This window comes from Martes martes (assembly GCF_963455335.1).
Source record: "Martes martes genome assembly, chromosome: 2".
Taxonomy (NCBI): domain Eukaryota; kingdom Metazoa; phylum Chordata; class Mammalia; order Carnivora; family Mustelidae; genus Martes; species Martes martes.
The window spans coordinates 183,785,616-183,806,921 of NC_137889.1; the positions used below are offsets into that span (position 1 = coordinate 183,785,616).

Genomic DNA, 21,306 nt, shown 5'->3' on the forward strand with positions numbered 1-21,306 from the left:
TTAAGTTTGGACCAGATGATATGCTCGTGTTGCCCATCTCCCACACCCACATTATGACTGTTGTGCATTTATTAGAAACTGATGGCAGTCAATCTTAGTGATCGAGGGCCTTAGAATATTACCCCTCCCAGCATGGTTAAGGAACAAAGGCCTCTGGAGAACCGGTGCCACAGAACCTCTGAACCCAACAGGGACCTGGTTCTGCTGTCTGAGCGGTGCCATAACTAGACCGGAAGCTGCTATATTGTCCCCAAGGCCTGGGTAACGGGAAGCACCTCAGAGTCCTCGCCCTTAACCCAAGGAACAGCTGGGTCAGGAGCCTGCCTGTTTCTTTGCGCCGATGGGCGCGCGCGCGTGTGCTTGGGCGCCTAGAGCGAGGCGCGTCCCCTTGGCAACCAGAGAAAGTGAAAGGAGGGCCCCAGAACCCGCCTCACCGGCCCGGGCGGGGTGCGGCAGGGTGCAGCGGGGTGCGGCGGGGTGCGGCGGCTTGCGGTGGGGTGGGGCGGGGTGGGGCGGGGTGGGGCGGGGCGGGGCGGGGCGTGGCCCCTTCGGTCCCTCAGAAGACACAGAGTGCGCGTGCGCCCCGCCTCGATGATCAGCGCGGTGCGCAGCTGGAGCTTCGAAGCACTAATGGAGAACGAGGAGTTTTTAGACTCCTCTGCCTTTCCGGATGGGCGTGGCGCGAGAAAAATATCCGCTACTGGCGAAGGCCTTCGGAAGCCCTTAGTACTGAGGCTCCTGGAGGCGCACAAGCTTGAGGGGCCTGAGGAGCCCGAGGAATCTGAGGAACCCGAGGAGCCGGAAGAGGCCAGCAAGCAGAGCCCCCGAGACCAATGGGACGAGTTTGATGAGCCCGAGGAGACATCTGAACCCCACGCGTCCTATGAGCCCCACGAACCCTATGAGTTCCACAGAGCTTACGAGCCTCAAGCACCCCGCAAGCCCCGTGAGCCCCGTAAGCCCCAGGAGTCCCATGCTCCCCGAGAGCTCCACAAGCCCAACGAAGTCCACTTGCTTCCCAGAGCTGCCGCCATGGTGATCTCCCCTTCTCTGGTGACCAGGTTCCCGCCGAAGATTCCGCCATCTTCCCTGAGCGGTAGGTGTGGGGGCCCCTCCCGAGGCACCCCGCCACCCCGCCCTGTCTGGAACCGGAGTCCGAATGTGAATGTTTGCGTGCAAGAGCTCACTTTGAAGAAAGATAATTTTGGGGTCATTTACCTACTGCTTTGTAGTCATCTATCTTTGGACCGTATGTGACTCTGATGGGTAATTGAGGACTTTGGTAAACGAGAGAAACTGAATTTCTTCCCTCTCTCCTCTCCACCTGATGACCTCCTAGCTGTCCTTGATTATTCACTGTAACTTCTTTTTGAAGCTCTTCTTGATTCTTCCCTATAGTTAGTCATTGCATTTACTCTGGGTTGCCCCTTTGAACATTATCTCTGTTATAGCACTTAAGATGCTCTTTCTCCCCAATTAAAGGGAGGCATCGTTGAAGGGAGGATATTTTCGTCAGTGTTCGGCACTTGGTGGCACTCAATAAATGCTAGCTATTACATTATTGAACTTGTAGGAACAAAATACTCATTGAGCAGGAATTCAAAGTGTACTTGCTAAATGTTTACGGTCCTCAACAAGTTGACAAGATACCTTAGAGGGCTAGTGGGTCTTGGGTATAAAAAGCCCTTGCTCTAACCACATTGGTTCACTTAGGACTTTTCATAGATGATCCCACCCTAAACAATTCTTTGTCCACATTGGGCTTCCAGTACCTCAGCTGACCACTTTTAATCTCATGTTTTCCTTGGCTCCTCTTTATCAGCCTCCATTTTGTGGTTTGTCTGTTGACTCTTGCTACCCACCATATTCTCCAAGCAAAACCCCAACCCTGGTTAAACCATCCATCCTCTGCCTACACCTGAGCAGCTGACTCTTACTGAACAAAATCCCACAATGATATGGTTTCTTTTACTTCAATTTCTTGACCACACATCTTACTGGTTGCTTGATACTTCCTAGCTAGCCCACTTTATTCATCTGGTAAATTCTCCTAATCTCTGAGAAGATAACTAACTGTCCTCTTTACTCTCCTCCAAATGTTACACTTTCAACCCCCCAAACAGCTAAAGACTGTCTCATATTTTATTGAGGAAATAGAAACAGTCATGAGCTCTCATCTTTTCTTTTTTTAAAAAATTATTTATTTATTTGACACAGAGAGAGAGCACAAGCAGGGGGAGCAGCAGAGGGAGAGGAAGTAGCAGGCACCTTACTGAATGGGGAAACACATGCAGGGCTCTATCCCAGGACCCTGGGACCATGATCTGAGCTGAAGATAGACCCTTAACCAACTGAGCCACCCAGGCAACCCGAGCTATCTTATTTTCTTACCCACTAATCTATTTCTTTACCCAAATCTACACCTATGTATTCTTTTTACATATTTCAAAGAACAATTGTGCCTTTTTCTGTGAAAAGCAAAGTCCTCCACTTTGCTTTGGATTCCGCTCTTGTCTCCTGAAGAATTTTGTTCTTTCCATAATCCCCCTGCTCTCCTACAGATTTAATTTCTCCATTTCTAATGAATCAGTCCCATGGATGCTTACATATACTCTATAAACATATACTCAAGAACCTTTCATCTTGAAAAAGCCCTTGATCCCATGTCTTCTTCAGACCCCTCCTCCTCCCACCATAGCCATCATTTTCCTGTTCTTTCATTGCAGAACTTGTCCAAAAAGTTGTCTATACTCACTGCATTTTCCCACTCCTTATTCTCTCCTCAACCCACCTAATTCGCCTTCTTTTCCCTCCACTCCACTGAAAATGCTCTGATTTACTGCCTTTCTCTCCACCACCAACCCTGTTATCGTGCATGGAGATTTCAGTATCCATATGGATGATTCACTTGGCTTCTCAGTTCTTTGACCTCCTCACTTTGAATGATGGTGTCCTTCACCCCCATCTTAGGCATCCACTTCTCTAGCCTTTGTAATGTCATTTGCTATGCTGTTTCCAAAATTTCTATATGAAGCACTCTAATCTCTAACCCTGCCCTATCTTTCCAACACACTCACTCCTCTGTGTACCCCCTCTGTCACTTTTTCAGCTTCAGAAGGACCTTTAACCTACTGATGCTATTAAACTTTCATTATGTATCACCACCTTTTTTTTTTTAAAGATTTTATTTATTTATTTGACAGACAGAGATCACAAGTAGGCAGAGAGAGAGGAAGGGAAGCAGGCTCCACGCTGAGCAGAGAGCCTGATGTGGGGCTCGATCCCAGGACTCCGGGATCATGACCTGAGCGGAAAGCAGAGGCTTTAACCCACTGAGCCACCCAGGCGCCCCGTGTATCACCACCTTTTGTCTGCTGTCTCCCTTTACTCACTTGATAGTCCATGGTCCACTAAGGGAATTACTCCCTTGCAAATACGCTTCCCTCCCTTGCTTTTCTCTCTATCATTCTTGCCCAGTTAATCCAGTTCTTGCCTGCACTTGAAAAGCAATGACAAGAGAAAAACAACTATGCTGATTTTATTTATTTTTAAATTGTTTTAAAGATTTTATTCATTTATTTGACAGACACAGCGAGAGAGGGAACACAAGCAGGGGGAGTGAGAGAGGAAGCAGGCTTCCCGCTGAACAGGGAGCCCAATGCAGGGCTTGCTATGTGGGGCTTAATCCCAGGACCCCGGGATCAGGACCGGAAGGCAGACCTTTAACAACTGAGCCACCCAGGCGTCCTGCTGACTGATTTTAAATTAATGACTTTGAAACTCAAGTGCGCTCTCAATGCTGCTTGGCAGACATACTACATTTCTCCTGTCAATTCATTTTCCAACGTAGAATCTATCAAATTATTTTCTCCTGTTAATGATGCATGAACTGTCTTTATTGCTATGCCATTCTCTCAACCTGTATGTTGGATCCCATCCTATCTAACTTTAAGCTCTTTGCCCCTAAAATTAGCATTTTATTTTCTGTGCTGGGTCATTCAGCACATGAACATGCAGCAATAATTTCCATCTTAAAACAAAACACCCTCCCTTAATCCCATGTGCCCCTCCATGTACCACTCCTATTTCTCTGCTACTCCTTAGAGAAAAATTCCTCAGAACAGTTATTATTATCTCCATACCCTCACTTCTCATTCTCTTAAGAACCACTTTAACATTCATCTCCTCTACTTGGCTGAAGTTGCTCTTGTTGAGGTCATAATGACCTCGGCCTTGCCAAAATCAATGCTTAATTCTTCATCCTCATCTTACTCATATGACACGTTCACTCCCTCTTTCTTGGAAGTCCTTCTTTACTGGCCTTCATTGTCTTCCTATCTCGTCAATTTTATCTGATTCAGTTTTCTTTGAGTCAGGAACTTCTCTTCCCAGCCTCTAGGTTGAAGTGAGAGATGGCTCGTTTTCTCAGATTCTTTAGAACTTTCCTTGTTCCCTAGGCAACGTCCTCACTTCCATGGTTTTAATTGTATGCTGGTAACTTCTCAAAAGTTTCCCTTGAGTTCCAGAGTTTTCTAACCAATTGTCTATTTAATATCCCTACTTGAGTACTTAATAGGCATGTAAAATTGAATGTGCCCATAACTGAACTTACTTCCACCCAAATTTGCTCTTCCTTCCCTGTTTCTCATTTCAGCAAATGGTACCAGCACTCATTCATCTAGGTGCTAGGATCAAAAAACCTTGGAGTCATTCTTGACGCCTGTTTTCCTCTTATATTCAGCCTCTAAGCCATCAACAAAACTCAATTTTGAGCTATATCATGACTGGACACTTATTTACATCTAAAACTCCATCTTTCTTTTTTTAAAAGATTTTATTTATTTATTTGACAGATCACAAATAGGCAGGCGGGGGAGCAGGCTGCCTGCTGAGTGGAGAGCCCGATGCACGGCTCTATCCCAGGACCTGGAGATCATGACCTGAGCCAAAGGCAGAGGCTTAACCCACTGAGCCCCCCAGGTGCCCCTAAAGCCACTATCATCTCTTGCTTGATCCACTACAGTATCTTTCAGCTTGCTCTTGCTTCTACTCTTGCCCCATTCCCCCACCCCACTCCAGTTTATTGTTCAAATGGTGGTCATGGGTCTTAGAACATAAATTAATTATACGCAACTCTCCTGCTCTCATCTGTCCAGAGGGGGTTCTCATCTCACATGGTTGGTAATCTAAAGTCCTTAACAGCCCTGCAATGCCCCACATGATCTGGCCCCCCGCCTGCCTCCCCATTCAAATGTCCTACCATCTCTACTCTCCAGCCACGTGGGCCTCCTTGCTCTCACCTCACAGTCATTTCATTTGACTTTTCTTCTGCCAGGACACCCTTCCCTCAAGCATTTGTCTCCTTATGAAGATATACCAGATCACTCTGTCAAAAAGAACACTCTCTAGCCTGCTCCTTTTCTTTAAAGTACTTGTCTTACTGACTGTACAATATTATGTGTCTGTTTACTGTTTCGCTCACAGAGGCAAAACCTTTTCCACTGTTTCATCCTCAATGCCTCAAGCAGTGCCTGGAACAAGTTAGGACTTAGCAATTATTGTTGAATGAACGATTTCTTCATTCAGTCTCTGTCACCAAGTGCAATGGTTCCTTCTCTATCCTTAGGGTTGTTAAGAAAATTAATTGAGTTAATACCTATGAAGCATTTAGAGGCAGATTGTGGTACTGGTAGGTGCTTTGTAGATGTTAGCCATTATTAGTAGTGGTGTTAGTATTTTTATCTTATTTGACCTCTGGGCAGCATTTAATACAATTGACCACGCCCTTCTTGACACATAGACCTCTTAATCTTGACCTCTGTGACACAACAGTCCCTCAGTTTATCACCTATGTGACTGTTTCCTTCTTGGGCTCATTTGCTGAGCCCTCCCTGTTTTCCTGAACTCTAAGGAGTGCCATTCTGCCATTCTGACCCCTTTCCTTTTTTTTTTTTCCCACTTTTTCCTCCCTGGTTGTCATATGTACACTTAATGGCTTTAAATAGCATGTCTATACTGCTGCCTCCTAAATTTATATATTCCAGCTCTACTCGCTTTCCTGAATCCCACACTCATGTATTCAAACTGCCTGCTGGACATCTCCACGGATATATCATAGGCATCACAAAAATAATGTACTTTGAGATAGAAGTCTTGATTTTTCTCCCAGTCTTCTTCCTCCCTCACTCCTCCAACTGAATGCTTCCAGAAAATGGCAAATAGATTTCAGGGGAAATGCACAGAATCAGGGAGACTACTTGAGAAGCTCATCTAGAAATCCATGTAAGAAATGGCTATAATTGGGGTGAGGTTGTACCAATGGAAATGAATGAATTCAAGAAATAGAAAAAGTAACAACTTGCACTGGATTCATTTGGTTTGAAGGTGAAGGAAGGGGAGTTAGGGAGCAATAGTGGATTTTGGGGGGCTTGATAGACTGGATGCTATTTTATAAAGTAAGGATGCCACCCTTACTATATAATCCTGCCTGTGGCTTCCCATTGCTCTTAGGATAAACCAGACCTTTGTAGGGATCTCTAGAATTCCGTGGGCCCTCTGACCTCACTCCCTTCCATTCCTGTCTGTTTTGACCCAATCATACTGGCTTCTTTTCTGTTCTCTGAAAGGCCAATCCCACATTTGCCCCTGCTTCAGAATCTGTATTTGTGGTTTTCTCTCCCTAGAAGGTTATTATTTTTCCAGAATTGTCTCCTGATTATTTCCTATTCAGGTCCCAGTCCACATTTTTATTTTCTTTTAAAATTATTTATCTATCTATCTATCTTCCAAGTTTTTTCTTTCTTTTTTAATTTGACAGACAGATCACAAGTAGGCAGAGAGGCAGGCAGAGAGAGAGAGAGAGAGGAGGAAGCAGAGCAGAGAGCCCAATGTGGGACTCGATCCCAGGACCCTGAGATCATGACCTGAGCCAAAGGCAGAGGCTTAACCCACTGAGCCACCCAGGCGCCCCTATCTTCCAAGTTTTTATTTAAACTCCAACTGGCTGGCTCAGTTGGTGAAGTGTGTGACTCTTTATCTCTGGGTTATGGGTTTGAGCCTCACGTTGGGTGTAGTGATTACTTAAAAAAAATTTTTAAGGGCATCTGCCTTCGGCTCAGGTCATGATCCTGGAGTCCCAGGATCAAGTCCTACATTGGGCTCCCTGCTCGGTAGGGAGTCTGCTTCTCCCGCTGATCTCTCTCCTCTCATGCGCTCTCTCTGTCTCTCAAATAAATAAATAAAATATATTTTTAAAAAGATTTTATTTATTTATTTGACAGATCACAAGTAGGCAGAGAGGCAGGCAGAGAGAGGGGGAAGCAGACTCCCTGCTGAGCAGAGAGCCCTACATGGGGCTCGATCCCAGGACCCTGGGATCATGACCTGAGCTGAAGGCAGAGGCTTTAACCTACTTAGCCACCCAGGTGCCTCAATAAATAAAATCTTAAAAAAAATTTTTTTTAATCTTTTAAAAAAATAAATTCCGGTTAGTTAACGAACTGCGTAATATTTGTTTCAGGTGTAGAATTTAGTGACTCGGCACTTCCATACAATACCAGGAGCTCTTCACAAGTGCACTCATTAATCCCTATCACCTATTTCACCCATCCCCCACCCACCGCCCCTCTGGTAACCAGCAGTTTGTTCTCTATAGTTAAGAGTCTCTTTTATGGTTTTCCTCTCTCTCCCCACCCCATGTTCATTTGTTTTATTTCTCAAATTCCAAATATGAGTGAAATCATATGTTATTGGTCTTTCTCTGCCAGTCCACATTTTAAGAAGGTGGGAAAGCCTAGTCTAGAGGGCCTTCCCTGTCCATGATGTCTGTAGAAACCCTCTCAGAAGTAGCTTTATGATGAGACTCTCAAAAGTTTTCAGACCCTGCTTTAGAAAATACTACTTTAAAATTTCCTATCTTACCATTTGTTTTTTAGATTTTAGATTTTCCTTGTTAAAAATCCCATCTTTACTGGGTGCCTGTGTGGCTCAGTTGGTTAAACATCCTATCTTTACATTAATTCCCTCAGTAAAGCTCAATAAATGTCCAGCATCTTTATACAATATTTATATAAAATCATGTAAATATTAGGAAATATTTAGTCAGCATGTCACCTTGCTTCTGCTCAATGCTCAAAGATTCCTTCCTCCAACAAACACTTGTTGCACATCTGCTAGCACTCTTTGTGTCCTGTGGGGCTGGTAAAGATGACTGACACATGGCAGTTTGGTTGTGTGTATATTTTAAAAATTTATATTATAAAATAGGGCCCATCATCTATCACCTTACTAGTGTATCATCACCTAATCTTCAGTGTCCCTGTGGAAATTTATAGAATAATTACTGTGTTCAGGGTGTAGAAACTGAGCCATAGATGAATAAGACAAAGATCCCATCCTTGAAGGACTGTCAGTGTGGTTGGGGAGGCTGAACACATCCGTAACAATAACACATCCACGTAGCGTACAAAGTAAAGTGGATTGGAGTAGCCCACAGAACAATCACATAATTTCCTGAGTTGAATGGCAATACTAACCTCTATTTTTTTTTTAAAGATTTTATTTATTTATTTGACTGAGATCACAAGTAGGCAGAGAGGCAGGCAGAGAGAGAGGAGGAAGCAGGCTCCCTGCTGAGTAGAGAGCCTGATGTGGGGCTTGATCCCAGGACCCTGGGACCATGACCTGAGCAGAAGGCAGAGTCTTTAACCCACTGAGCCCCCCAGGCACCCCATAACCTCTACTTTTAATGGAGAAGAAAGACTCAGAAAAAAATAGGACCAAAGTATTCATTTAAGGTACTTACCTAAAATAGGCTAAAATAGAGATTAAGTATTTAATCTCAAAGTATACAGAACTAAGAGTACTTCATTTGGATTTTATTTATTTATTTATTTATTTAGGCTCCATGCCCACCCAGTGTGGAGCCCAGTGTGGAGCTTGAACTCACAACCCTTAGATGAAGACCTGAGCTGAGAGCAAGAGTCCGATGCACTTAGCTGACTGAGCACCCAGGCGTCCTTTAATTTGGATTTATAAGGGGTTAGGGAAGTGATTTAAAAGAGAGAACCTCAGGCAAGTGTGGGAGTATGGAGGGAAATCATATTGCGTAAACTTTTAATTTAAAACTTTTTTGGAATTTGTAAGACATTTACATGATTAAAAAACCAAAACAATCTTAAAAGACTACAAGGAGGGGTGCCTGGGTGGCTCAGTCCCTGAAGCAGCTGCCTTTGGCTCAGGTCATGATCCCGGGGTCCTGGGATCAAGCCCTGCTTCGGGCTCCCTGCTCGATGAGAAGCCTGCTTCTCCCTCTCCCACGCCCCCTGCTTGTATTCCCTCTCTCACTGTGTCTCTCTCTGTCAAATAAATAAATAAATAAAATCTTTTTAAAAAAAAAAAAAGGACTACAAAGAAATGCTGCTTTCCTACTGTCTCCTCTTCCCCTTTTACAAGTAGCCACTTTCATTTCTATGCATCTTTATATGAATACAAGAAAATACTGTACAAGCTTATGTGTGTGTTCCCCCTTTCTTATCAAAGAGTAGCACTTGCTATCCTGTTCTTCACTTGACAGGACAACTTCCCAAATAATTACATATGGAGTTACCTCATTTAAAAAAAAAATCTGATGCTTCATATTTTATGGCACAGTTGTGCCACTATGAGTTTAACACCTCATTTGTTCCAGGATGTTGCTATTATTACAAGCAATGCTGTAATAGAGAAACTTGTACATGATGTCATTTAGTACACATTATACAGGTGTGCCTTTAGAATAAATTTCCAGAAGTGGGTTACTGGAGAGTAAACACACCTGGAACTTTTTTTTTTTTTTAAGATTTTATTTATTCATTTGAGAGAGAGAGAGCATGAGCAGGGGAGAGAGTCAGAGGCAGAGGGGCAGACCCCCCCCCGCTGAGCAGGGAGCCCAATGCGGGGCTCAATCCCAGGACCCCGGGATCATGACCCGAGCCGAATGCAGACGCTTAACCATCTGAGCCACCCAGGTGCCCCACACCAGGAACTTTGATTTAACAAAATGACCTTCCATGGGAGTCGATGCATTTTGTATGCCCAATGAAAGTGGCAATGAAAGTGTCTGTTCTCTTACAGACTCACCATTGTAGTGTGTGGTTGAACTTCTGGCTTTTTGAAAATTTAATTGATAAAAAACTAGAGTGTTGGGGCACCTGGGTGGCTCAGTCCATTAAGCAGCTCAGGTCATGATCCCAGGGTCCCGGGATCTAGCCTCACATTGGGCTCCCTGCTCGGTGGAGAGCCTGCTTCTCCTCTCCCTCTGCTGCTCCCCCTGCTTGTGCTCATGCTCTCTCTCTCTTTCTCGAATAAATAAAATCTTAAAAAAAAAAAAAAAAAACTAGTGTGTCAATTAAGTTTTAATTTACATTTATCTTACTATCTGAATGGCATTAAACATCCTTTTTGATACCTTTTTTTAATGTCCTTTGCCTAATTCACTTTTGACTTGCTAGGTATTTTTCTTACTTACAAGGTGATTAGCCGTTTGTCTAAGATGTGTATAACCTGTTTGGTTTTTTTTTTCTGTTTCTTGGTGGTCTCCTTGTTTTTACTTGTTTTTATTTCATTTTATTCTGCTACAGAAATATTTTTATGGTAAAATTTGTCAATCATTTCTTTTATGGCTTCTGTTTGGAATCATAATTAGAAAGGCCTTCTTCCATTTCTAGGTTATGAAGGAATTACCCATGTGTTTTATAATCTTTTTTTTCTAAAAACATTTAAATCTTCGATCTGTTCAGAATTTATCCTGGTGTTGGCGTGATTTATACATCCAGCTTTCTTAGCAGCCACCCAAGTTGCCAGTGCTGTCTTCACATAAATGAAATCGGGTAAAAAAGAACATGAAAAATAGATTTGAAATATGAGAGAAAGGGTCACAAAAGTGTACATGTGAGAAGAGGCACAGCTTCATAGTTAGCTGGAGAATGTAATAGTTTTGAGCTCTAGTTTGCACAGAAGTCCCTGGTTTTTGTTGCTGTTGTCATTTCACCAGATGGAAGGACTTGTCCTTTTTCTGGCTCTGCCTTCTCAACCTCAGTCTCCTATCTCTTGCCCATGACCTTGAGCTAAGACAGTGGGGAGAACACAGTGCCAGGGAGCGGTGCCTAGGAGAAGAGCAGGAGGAATAAACAGTAGTGATGGATCACATGGCTTATTACATTATATCGAAGAACATCCCACTGTCTGTCTACGTTGGCATACCCAGTGTGGAAGTGGACTGCTTCATGGCCAATCTCTAAAACAATAGTGCACATAAAACAAGCACAGATTTTACTCAAAATGCCTTGAAAACTAACTAAAGTAGATCTTACTGAAGTATCTTACAGGCAAGTAACTGTACCATCGATCATAGAGTGAAACCGACTAAAAATGTTCTTGAGACACCACTTTTCCCAAGTTCCAATCCTCATGACAGCTAATCTCCAAAAATACCTCTTCTATTTCTCTCAAGTTCCTGCTTGCCTCTCTCTTCCCTCTTCCTGTGCCTGCCCCCTAGATCTATTCTGAGAGGGGCTTCCTGTCTTTTCTTTGTAGCTCAGTGGTACCCTGTTCAGTACAACCCAGGACTCGAGGCTGAACATCTCAAACGTGGGCTCTTTAGGAGGCAGAGTGGACGGCCAAGTGGAGAACGGTTATACTTAGACATTTCATCCTTCTGTATTACAAAATGCTTTACTCTGCTTGCAATGGAACTCAGAGCAGACAGTGCTTCATCATTGCCATCGGGGAAGAGCGGGTTTCATGAGGTTCTCTCCCAGCAGATGGCAGCCTTTTCCATCAAATGACTTGGGTCATGGCATTTTTTAGCTGTAGGTGGCAATGTGAGTGGTGTAGTTTGTGTGCTACAGAATAAAATACAGACATTTAAAGGGCCTACTGCAGCCATAATGTTCTGATTATCTCTTAGAGGGGGCTGGTGTTCATCATTTTGCTCAAAATCCTTTAGGGACTTCCTTCTGGTAGCCTTTAAATAAAAGCCTGACTCCTGCAGGGCTTACTGGGATCTGGCCCAACCACAAATCCTGCTGTCCTCGCTTGCTCCCTTCCCTCCAGCCACCCTGACCAGCTATCTTCCTGTGTCTTTTGCTTGATTCCACCTCAGTATCTTTACACTTGCCATCTCCTCAGTCTGGAATGCTTTTCCTCTGTCTCCTGGTTAGAGGCAGGATTTGGTTGCAGCCCATTTGATTCCAGAGCCAGTAGTCTTACCCATTAAACAATATTGTGGCAGAGCCTAAAATTGTCTGCTTTGAAAAACACCAGTGCCTGTGTTCCTTCTCCAAAGATTGTGGTCTAGGGTGTGACCTGGGCTCCACAATTTTTAAAAGATCCCAGAGTGGTTCTAATGTGCAGACAAATTTGGAAACCGTTGTAACAGTGCTTTGCTTGGGACGTTAGCCACCTGAGAGCTATTCTGTCCCACCAATTGGTAAAATAACATCAAAAGTATTTCTAAAATAAAGAGTGCGAGGGGTGCCTGTGTGGCACAGTCAGTTCAGTGTCCGACTCTTGATTTTGGCTCAGGTCATGATCTCAGGGTCATGAGATTGAGCCCTTCATCAGGCTCTGCACTGGGTGTGAGCCTCTTGAGATTCTCTCTCTCCCCCTCTCTGAGCTCTGCTCCTCTCTCCCTCTGTTTAAAAAAAAATAAGTATAATCTCTGCCTATGGGAGAAATGTTATTCATTCATATTATCAGTATTTGTAGAAGTGTTTTTAGGATTGATTCAGTGTTAAAGTGACTCTCTGACCTGTGTATAGAAGCTGGGAACCAAGCTTGGTGAAACACAAAAAATCCACGGAACAAGTGTTGCATCTGTGATGGGTGACGGTATGACTGGACACTAGGGGAGTATTTGTAGACCACTCTCCCCTTTTCCTTAGGTCTGAGTCAGGTGAGCCTTAAAAGGTAGAGTAATAGATGGGGTGCCTGGGTGGCTCAGTCGGTTGGGCATCTGACTCTTGATTCCAGTCCAGGTGCTGGTCTTAGGGTCTTTAGACAGGGCTCTGCATCGGGCTCCATGCTCAGTGGGGAGTCTGCTTCTCTCTCTCTGTCTCCCTCTCCCTTTGCCCTCACCCCGCTTGTCTGTGCTCTCCTCTCTAAAATAAATAGATAAATCTTTTTTAAAAAGTAGAGTAATAGAAAACATCCCAATTCAAAAATTGCATCTTTTTTTTTTTAAGTTTGTAACCTATCTACTACTATGCTGTAAACTCCTTGAGAGATGAACTTATCTTACTCACTTTTGTTCTCTCAACACTGGCATCATGCTACGCATAGTAGAAACCCAGTCACTACTGGATTGCTGTGTTTCCTGCAGTGCTCCCACATTGACAGTCTGAAGTTGTGACTAATGATTCTGATCACTACTCATCTACGATATGCAGGGTACTTCACATATATGTCACTAATCTTTATACAGACATACCTATTACCTTCCTATCTAAGAAGGGAAACTGGGTCTCAGAGAAGTTAAGCAGTTTGCCAAAGGTTGTATAGCTCAGTAACAGAACTGGGGTTTGAGCTATGTCTGTTTGATGCCCGAGCACACCCACTTTCCTCCACCTAAAATACTTCAGAGGGTAGGCAGTGGTACTTCAGAACTTTCAGATGTGATTAAAAATTCCCAAGAAAAAACTGGAACGAGCTGTCCTTATGAGGCCTATTATAATAGGCCTTTACATAACTTGGCCCATATGATCTATGTTCTCCCACATTTAGCAAAAAGCTAAACATGATTTTTTTTTTAAGTGGGCTCAATGCTGAGCCCCAGTGTGGGGCCTGAACTCATGATCTCGAAATCAAGAACAGCCAAGATCAAGAGTCAGACACCTGACCAACTGAGCCACCCAGGCACCTGGGAACATGATTTCTTTTAAAGATTTTATTTATTTATTTGACAGAGAGAGAGAGTATGAGCAGGGGTAGGGGCAAAGGGAGAAGGAGAAGCAAACTTCCTGCTGAGTGGCAAGCCCAACGCAGGGCTGGATCTAGGGACCTGAGATCATGACCTGAGCTGAAGTCAGACACTCAACCAACTGAGCCATCCAGGTGCCCCTGAACCATGATTTTTAATTTTCTTAACCATTTATTCTGTTTTGGACACTTAAGGTGTATCCAATTTTCCACTGATACCACAATGAACATTTTTGTGCATAGATTTTTGCTTTGCTTGGAATAATTTTTTTTAAGATTTTATTTTATTTATTTGAGAGAAAGAGAGAGGTACAAGCTGGGGGAGAGGCAGAGGGAGGGAGAGAAGCAGGTTCCCTGCTGAGCAGGAAACCCGGTATGGGGCTAGATCCCAGGACCCTGGGATTATAACCTGAGCCAAAGGCAGACGCTTAACTGACTGAGCCCCCCAGGTACCCCTTTAGAGTACATTTCTACAAGTAGAATTACATTAAGGATATCAGCCTTGCTGACTTATACTTCCAAATTATTTTTCGTAAAGTATACTAGTTTAGGTTTCCACAGCAGTACAAAAGAGTACTCATCTCACCTTACCCATCTAGTTTCATTATCCTCTGCAAAACTTTTCTTTTTTGCTAATTTTATAGTTAAAAAAACTCATTCTTTACTTATATTGTTTTAATTACAAGCAAGACTGAACTTTTATTTGTATGTCTTTATATGTGTGTTTATGTCCTCATATATGAATTTAATTTCTGTCCTTTGTCCATTCAAGTTTTGACACATACCTCGGTGTTTTTCTTATTCCTCTATACTTTTACAATCTCAGTTATTAAGACTGTTAAGCCTTTGTCATATTTGTTGCCAGATATTTTCATTTCCTCTTCAGATTTTACTTTTTGGCACATAAAAGTTTTAAGTTTTAAATATTTTAATTTATATTATTCCTGTATTCTCTTGTCACCTTTAACTCAGACTAAAATCCAGTGACTGAGTAGATATTCTCTTATTTTAGCTCCAGTTCAATTAAAAAAATATTTAACTCCTTGATTTACCTGTGATTTATGTTAGTACACGGTGTGACATATTTAATTTAGCCATTCCCCTAGGTACTTTTCACAGTCTCTTTTTTTATTGATTTGTGATGCTGTCTTTATCATATCTTTGTTCTTATCAAATCTAATGTTTGCTTTTACTTTTCTTTTTGTAGAACCTGGTGTCTGCGGCATTGCAAGAAAACGGTAAGACTGTAGGGATAGTAATATTCTCCCCGACTAGCTCACTGATGGGGCAGACTCCATCTGGGGCATCTGAAAGAAAAGCCTATATTAGGGGTTCCTGTGCTTTTTCTTGGTCATAAGGCCATTTTTTCATGACAGTTCCTGTGTAAAAAGGAAATGAAAGTTAAATTGATTACGAAGTGAGATGGGGAAAGAAGACTGAGATGTAGGAGAGCTCTCCTCAGACTGACTCCATGTTTTACTGGTTTGCTAAATCCTAGGTGTATGTCACATGCTAGGTCTGAACCTTTAAGGGACTTGGGATGCTGCATTGACAATCTCATGTCACAGATTGTGTGAAGCTCTGGGTCATTGTATCTCGATCTCCCCTTTTCTCTATTTCAAGTACAGTAGCTAATGAAATTTCGAGAAAGTGCTTGCTATGGAAAAAAGAAAGCGTATATGTATAGTACACAAAACAGATGCCTCCTGAAAATTGTTGCTTATTCTTTGTTTGGCTAAGAATGGAGTTAGAAGAAGTAACAGAGTAGAATCATTAAAGAGAAATACCAAAGATTAATATCAATGGCTCACCTAGATGAGAAGTAAATAATAATAATATTATTTGTATCCATTCTTTGAATAAATGGATTAAATCATTCATATGTGTTGTTATTATTTAACATTTACAGTTATTATTTAGAGTTCTTGGATTTCTTTTTTTTTTCCCCATCCTTGAAATAAGGAGAGCTCTCTCTCTCTTTTTCTTTTAAAGATTTATTTATTTGAGAGAGAGAGAGTGGAAGCATGAGCAAGGGTGAGTAATGGTAGAGGGAGAAGCAGACTCCCTGCTGAGCTCAGTGCCCTATGCCAGTCTTGATCCCCTGACCTGGCCAAAACCAAAAACCTGATGATCAGCTTATTGAGCCATCCAGGCACCCCTAGAGTTTTTTGGGTTTATTTGCTATGCTTTCTAGCTTGTTTTTTCTCCTCAGCACTTTCAAGTAGTAAATAGTACCACCTTATCTTTTTTTTTTTTAAAGATTTTATTTATTTGACAGAGATCACAAGTAGGCAGAGAGGCAGACAGAGAGCGAGGAAAGGAAGCAGGCCCCCCGCTGAGCAGAGAGCCCGATGCGGGGCTCGATCCCAGGACCCTGAGATTATGACCTGAGCTGAAGGCAGAGACTTTAACCCACTGAGCCACCCAGGCGCCCCACCTCCTTATCTTTATGTAATGCTTTGCAGTTAAAATTTTTTCATTTTTCTCACAAGAATCCTGAGAAGTTCATAGGGCAGATATAACAGCTAGATTTTACTGAGGGAAAATGAAATTCAGATAAATTATGTTACTTTCTTAAGGTTGTGCGGTGGCTGAATCAGAAGAGCTGGTAGAACTAACATTTACCGAGTATTACCAAGTACCCACTTAAAATACCACACTACTGCAAATAAATGTATTCTGGGTGAGCAAACTCTCCTGAGGCTAACTAGACAGTGAAATAGTTTATACCTGATAAGTATTATACTTTAAAAAAAGACTGTGGAGAAAGTGTTTTATTTGGGTGGTTAATTTGGCTTGATTCTATGAGAAAACTATGCTGTCTTATTATTTATTCCTGTCGTCTAAAAAGAATCTTATTTAAAAAAAAAAAGAATCTTGTTAATGGAATATGCTGTGCCTGACTGTTATGGAAGAAAATATTTTCTGAATATAAACAACATAGTTAAATGTAGGGGCACCTGGGTGGCTCAGTGGGTTAAAGCCCCTGCCTTTGGCTCAGGTCATGATCTCAGGGTCCTGGGATCAAGCCCCGAATCGGGCTCTCTGCTCAGCGGGGAGTCTGCTTCCCTTCCTCTCTCTGCCTGCCTCTCTGCCTACTTGTGATCTCTGTCTGTCACATAAACAAATAGAATCTTAAAACAAAACAAATAAACAAATAAACAACATAGTTAAATGTAAAAGAGCATTTGACTGAGAGACTTGTTTGTATTACCCCAAAAGTTTAGACCTGCAATCATTTCCATAATTACTGCTACATAAAGGTATATTTATTGTTCTGCACCCAAAGTAAGGATTTCAAAAACTTTCTGAGCTATTGGCAAACTATAGGAGACTAATAATCAATGAAGACATGGGACAGCAATGTAATCCTTATTAAAAAAAAAAAAAATCAACTTTCAAGAGCGAAAACCCTTCAACCACATTCTTTTGTTTCCGTCCAGGATCCTGACTACACATTGTGAGGTAATGAAGGCATGAAAGAAGGGGGAAACCCGTGTTAAGATGAAGAGACAGGGTGGATTTGTGGTGATGTAATCCACAAGAAGTGAAAGAAGAGGATAGGTGATAGTCAGACCTCCACTAAGAATTAGCAAATGTTAATGAGATTATTTCCAGTTGAAGTCACAACTCAGTTAACATGTCAATAGGAATAAATGAGGAAACTGTCATTGGTCTATAAAACAATACATTAAAAAAAACTTTATTTAGCTAGTGAAAAAAGGTAGTGAGAGAAACCTTGGCTTAGAAGTGATGAGAGAAGCCAGAAGCTCACTTGTGTTCAAAGATTGAGGTACATAAGAGGTTTTGTTTGCAATTCTGGCTTTCTTTTTCCTCCACCTAGCCATCCTCTCTGGAAAGTTGGCTCATGCCACGCTGACTTGATGAAGCCCTTCCTCTGCTGAATAAGAATGTAGATTTTTTTTTCCCCTCCCAATTGGTGGTATCTTCCTTGTTTCTAGATATTAACGGGAATGACTTACAGGTTGCATTACATCAGTTACATAGTTGATCACAAATGTTTTACCACCAAAAAATATTTTGTTTTTCTCTACTCACAACCACAATCTCATGTTTTGAAAGATTTTTTGTTGTTGTTTACAAAACAAGCCACATTAATTATTTTTTTAAAAATTAAGGGCAGATGTACATATAATCAGACCCTCCAATCAGCATGAAGTAAAATGGAGATGATATAGTTCAGAAACAAATTTGGTATTTGGGGTAGCCTCTACAGCCTGACTGTGGATGGTGTAGGATGCCACTTGACCTTTTGAATTATTCTAAAGGTTGTGGACTCTCATTATTATCCTCATAGGTCCCTTAAGGATTTGAGAACTTTGGACTGGGAGCTCATGAATTAAGCAGCAGAGTCCTGAGGGACAAAAAGCAAATAGGTTAGCTTCAATAGCAAAGGCGGAAAATTGGAAGAGTCCAGAGTATTAGACATTAGGGAAAAAAGAGCATGGAGGAGAGGTACCATTCTTACTAACTTTAAACCTGTGTTTTGTCTAGAAACCTATTCAAGTGATAAAGGTTTACTGACAGTTCCATGATTTTCCCTTATAAGCACTTAAACTAAGTTTATATTTTCTTTATTTTTTAAAGATTTGTGTATTTTAGAGAGAGCGCGTGCCTTTGAGAATGCTTGCACGTGTGTGGGGAGGTGCAAAGGGAGAGAATCTTGAAGCAGATTTCCCAAAGCATGGAACATGACGCAGGGCTCTGTCTCTTGACCCATGAGATCAGGACCTGAGCTAAAACCAAGAGTCAGACACTGAGTGTCTGACTGAGCCACCCAGGTGCCCCTAAGTTTGTATTTTAAGCCACTAAATACCAATTTAATTTAAATCAATTAACATTTGCTGAGCATTGACTATATACAAGATGTCATACTAGATGTTGTGGGAGGGAAAGGTAAAAGGAACTAAAATTTATTGAATACTTCATGGTTAGAAGTTGCTAGGCATGCAACCCTTTGAGATGGATATAGTTATTTTCATTTATAGATGAGACTGACCATACTGGCCTCCTGTTGTTTTGTAACTTAAAGGCTGAAGCAGCACAAATGAATTAGAGGAACATGGAAATAGATAATCTGATTTAAGGATTTAATCTGCCATGCCTCCTCCCACCCTTCTAAAAGGAGCTTCTTGAGGCATTAGTCACCATTTAAATAGGGAGACCATGTCTTTCACATAAAGATCTGCCCACACTGTGTCAGGCCTGAATCCTACCTGACACCATGGCCAGTGCTTATTTTAAGACAAAGACCCCACTGAAAAAGAACTATAGGTCAATATCCCTGATGAACGTAGATGTAAAAATTCTCAACAAAAATGTGATGACTTACTTTACTTGTTACTTTCAGTAGCAAATGAAATCCAACAGTACAGTAAAAGAATCCTTCACCACTATCAAATGGGGTTTATTCCTGGGCTGCAGGAATATATAAAACTATATGGGGTTCAGTATTCACAAACCAATCAATGTGATATACCATATTAATAAAAGAAGGGATAAGAAGCATATGATCCTCTCAGTAGATGCAGAAAAAGCGTTTGACGAAATGCAGCACCCATTCTTGATAAAAAAAACCCTCAATAAAGTAGGGATAGAGGGAACATACCTCAACATCATAAAGGCCATGTACAGAAAGCCCACAGCAATATCTCCTCAATGGGGAAAAACAGAGCTTTTCCTCTACAGTCAGGAGCAAGACAGGGATGGATGTCCGTTCTCACCACTGCTATTTAACATGGTACTGGAAGTCCTAGCCTCAACGAGCAGACAACAAAAAGAGAAGGCGTCCAAATCAGCAAGGAAGAAATAAAACTTTCACTATTTGCAGATGATATGATACTCTATGGAGAAAACCCAAAAGACTCCACCAAAAAATTGCTAGAATTAATACATGAATTCAGTAAAGTCATAGGATATAAAATCAACGTACAGAAATCTGTTGCATTTCTATATACCAATAATGAAGCAACAGAAAGAGAAACCAGGGAATCAATCCCATTTACAACTGCACTGAAAACCATAAGATACCTAGGAATAAACGTAACCAAACAGGTGAAAGATCTGTACTCTGAAAACTATGAAACACTTATGAAAGAAATTGAAGATGGCACAAAGAAATGAAAAAAATTCATACTTATGGATTGGAAGAACAAATATTGTTAAAATGTTTATACTATCCAAAGCAATCTATACATTTAATGCAATCCCTATCAAAATACTACCAGCATTTTTCACAGAGCTAGAACAAACAATCCCAAAATTTGTGTGGAACCACAAAAGCCTCCAAATCGCCAAAGCAATCTTGATAAAGAAAAACCGAGGTGGAGGCATCCCAATTCCAGATTTCAAGCTCTATCGCAAAGCTGTAATGATCAAGACAGTGTGGTGCTGGCACAAAAGCAGACGCATAGATCAAGGGAACAGAATAGAGAACCACAATTATATGGTCAACTAATCTTCAACAAAACAGGAAAGAATGTCCAGTGGAAAAAAGACAGTCTCTTCACTAAATAATGTTGGGAAAATTGGACAGCCACATGCAGAAGAATGAAACTGGACCACTTCCTTAACACCATACACAAAAATAAATTCAAAATGGATTAAAGACCTAACTGTGGGACAGAAAACCATCAAAATCCTAGAGGAAAACACAAGTAGTAACCTCTTTGACATTGGCTTTAGCAATTTTTTGCTAAGTAAATATGTCTTCTGAATCAAGGAAAACAAAAGCAAAATGAACTATTGGAACTTCATCAAGAGAAAAAGCTTCTGCACAGCAAAGGAAACAATCAACAAAACGAAAGGGTAACTTTCGGAATGGGAGAATATACTAGCAAATGACATATCTGATGAAGGGTTCGTATCCGAAATTTATAAAGAACTTATCAAACTCAACACCCTGAAAGCAAATAACCCAGTTAAAAAATGGACAGAAAACATAAATAGACATTTTTCCAAAGAAGACATCCAGATTGCTAATAGATACGTGAAAGGATGCTTAACATCACTCATCATTGGGGAAATACAAATCAAAACTACAATGAGAGGGGCGCCTGGGTGGCTCAATCGTTAAGCAACTGCCTTCCGCTCAGGTCATGATCCCAGAGTCTTGGGATCAAGCCCTGCATTAGGCTCCTTGCTCAGTGGGGAGCCTGCTTCACTCTCTCCTCTCCACGCCCCACCCCCCGCTTGTGTTCCCTCTCTGACTGTCTCTCTCTGTCAAATAAATAAACTAAATCTTAAAAAGAAAAACTACAATGAGATATCACTTTACACCTGTCAGAATGGTTAAAATCAACAACACAGAAAACAACAGATATTGGCAAG

General features: G+C 41.7%; 1 protein-coding gene across 1 annotated transcript in view; it reads left to right on the top strand.

Moving 5' to 3' along the window:
* Window positions 1-591: 591 nt before the first annotated feature.
* Window positions 592-21,306, top strand: part of SPMAP2L (sperm microtubule associated protein 2 like) — a gene marked incomplete at both ends in the record, with an annotated part of 47,925 nt that continues 27,210 nt past the window's right edge. Inside the window, 2 exons of the mRNA XM_080796368.1 lie at window positions 592-1,096; window positions 15,164-15,194. Coding sequence (XP_080652494.1) covers window positions 592-1,096; window positions 15,164-15,194 — 536 coding nt within the window. The remainder of the gene's footprint in view (window positions 1,097-15,163; window positions 15,195-21,306) is intronic.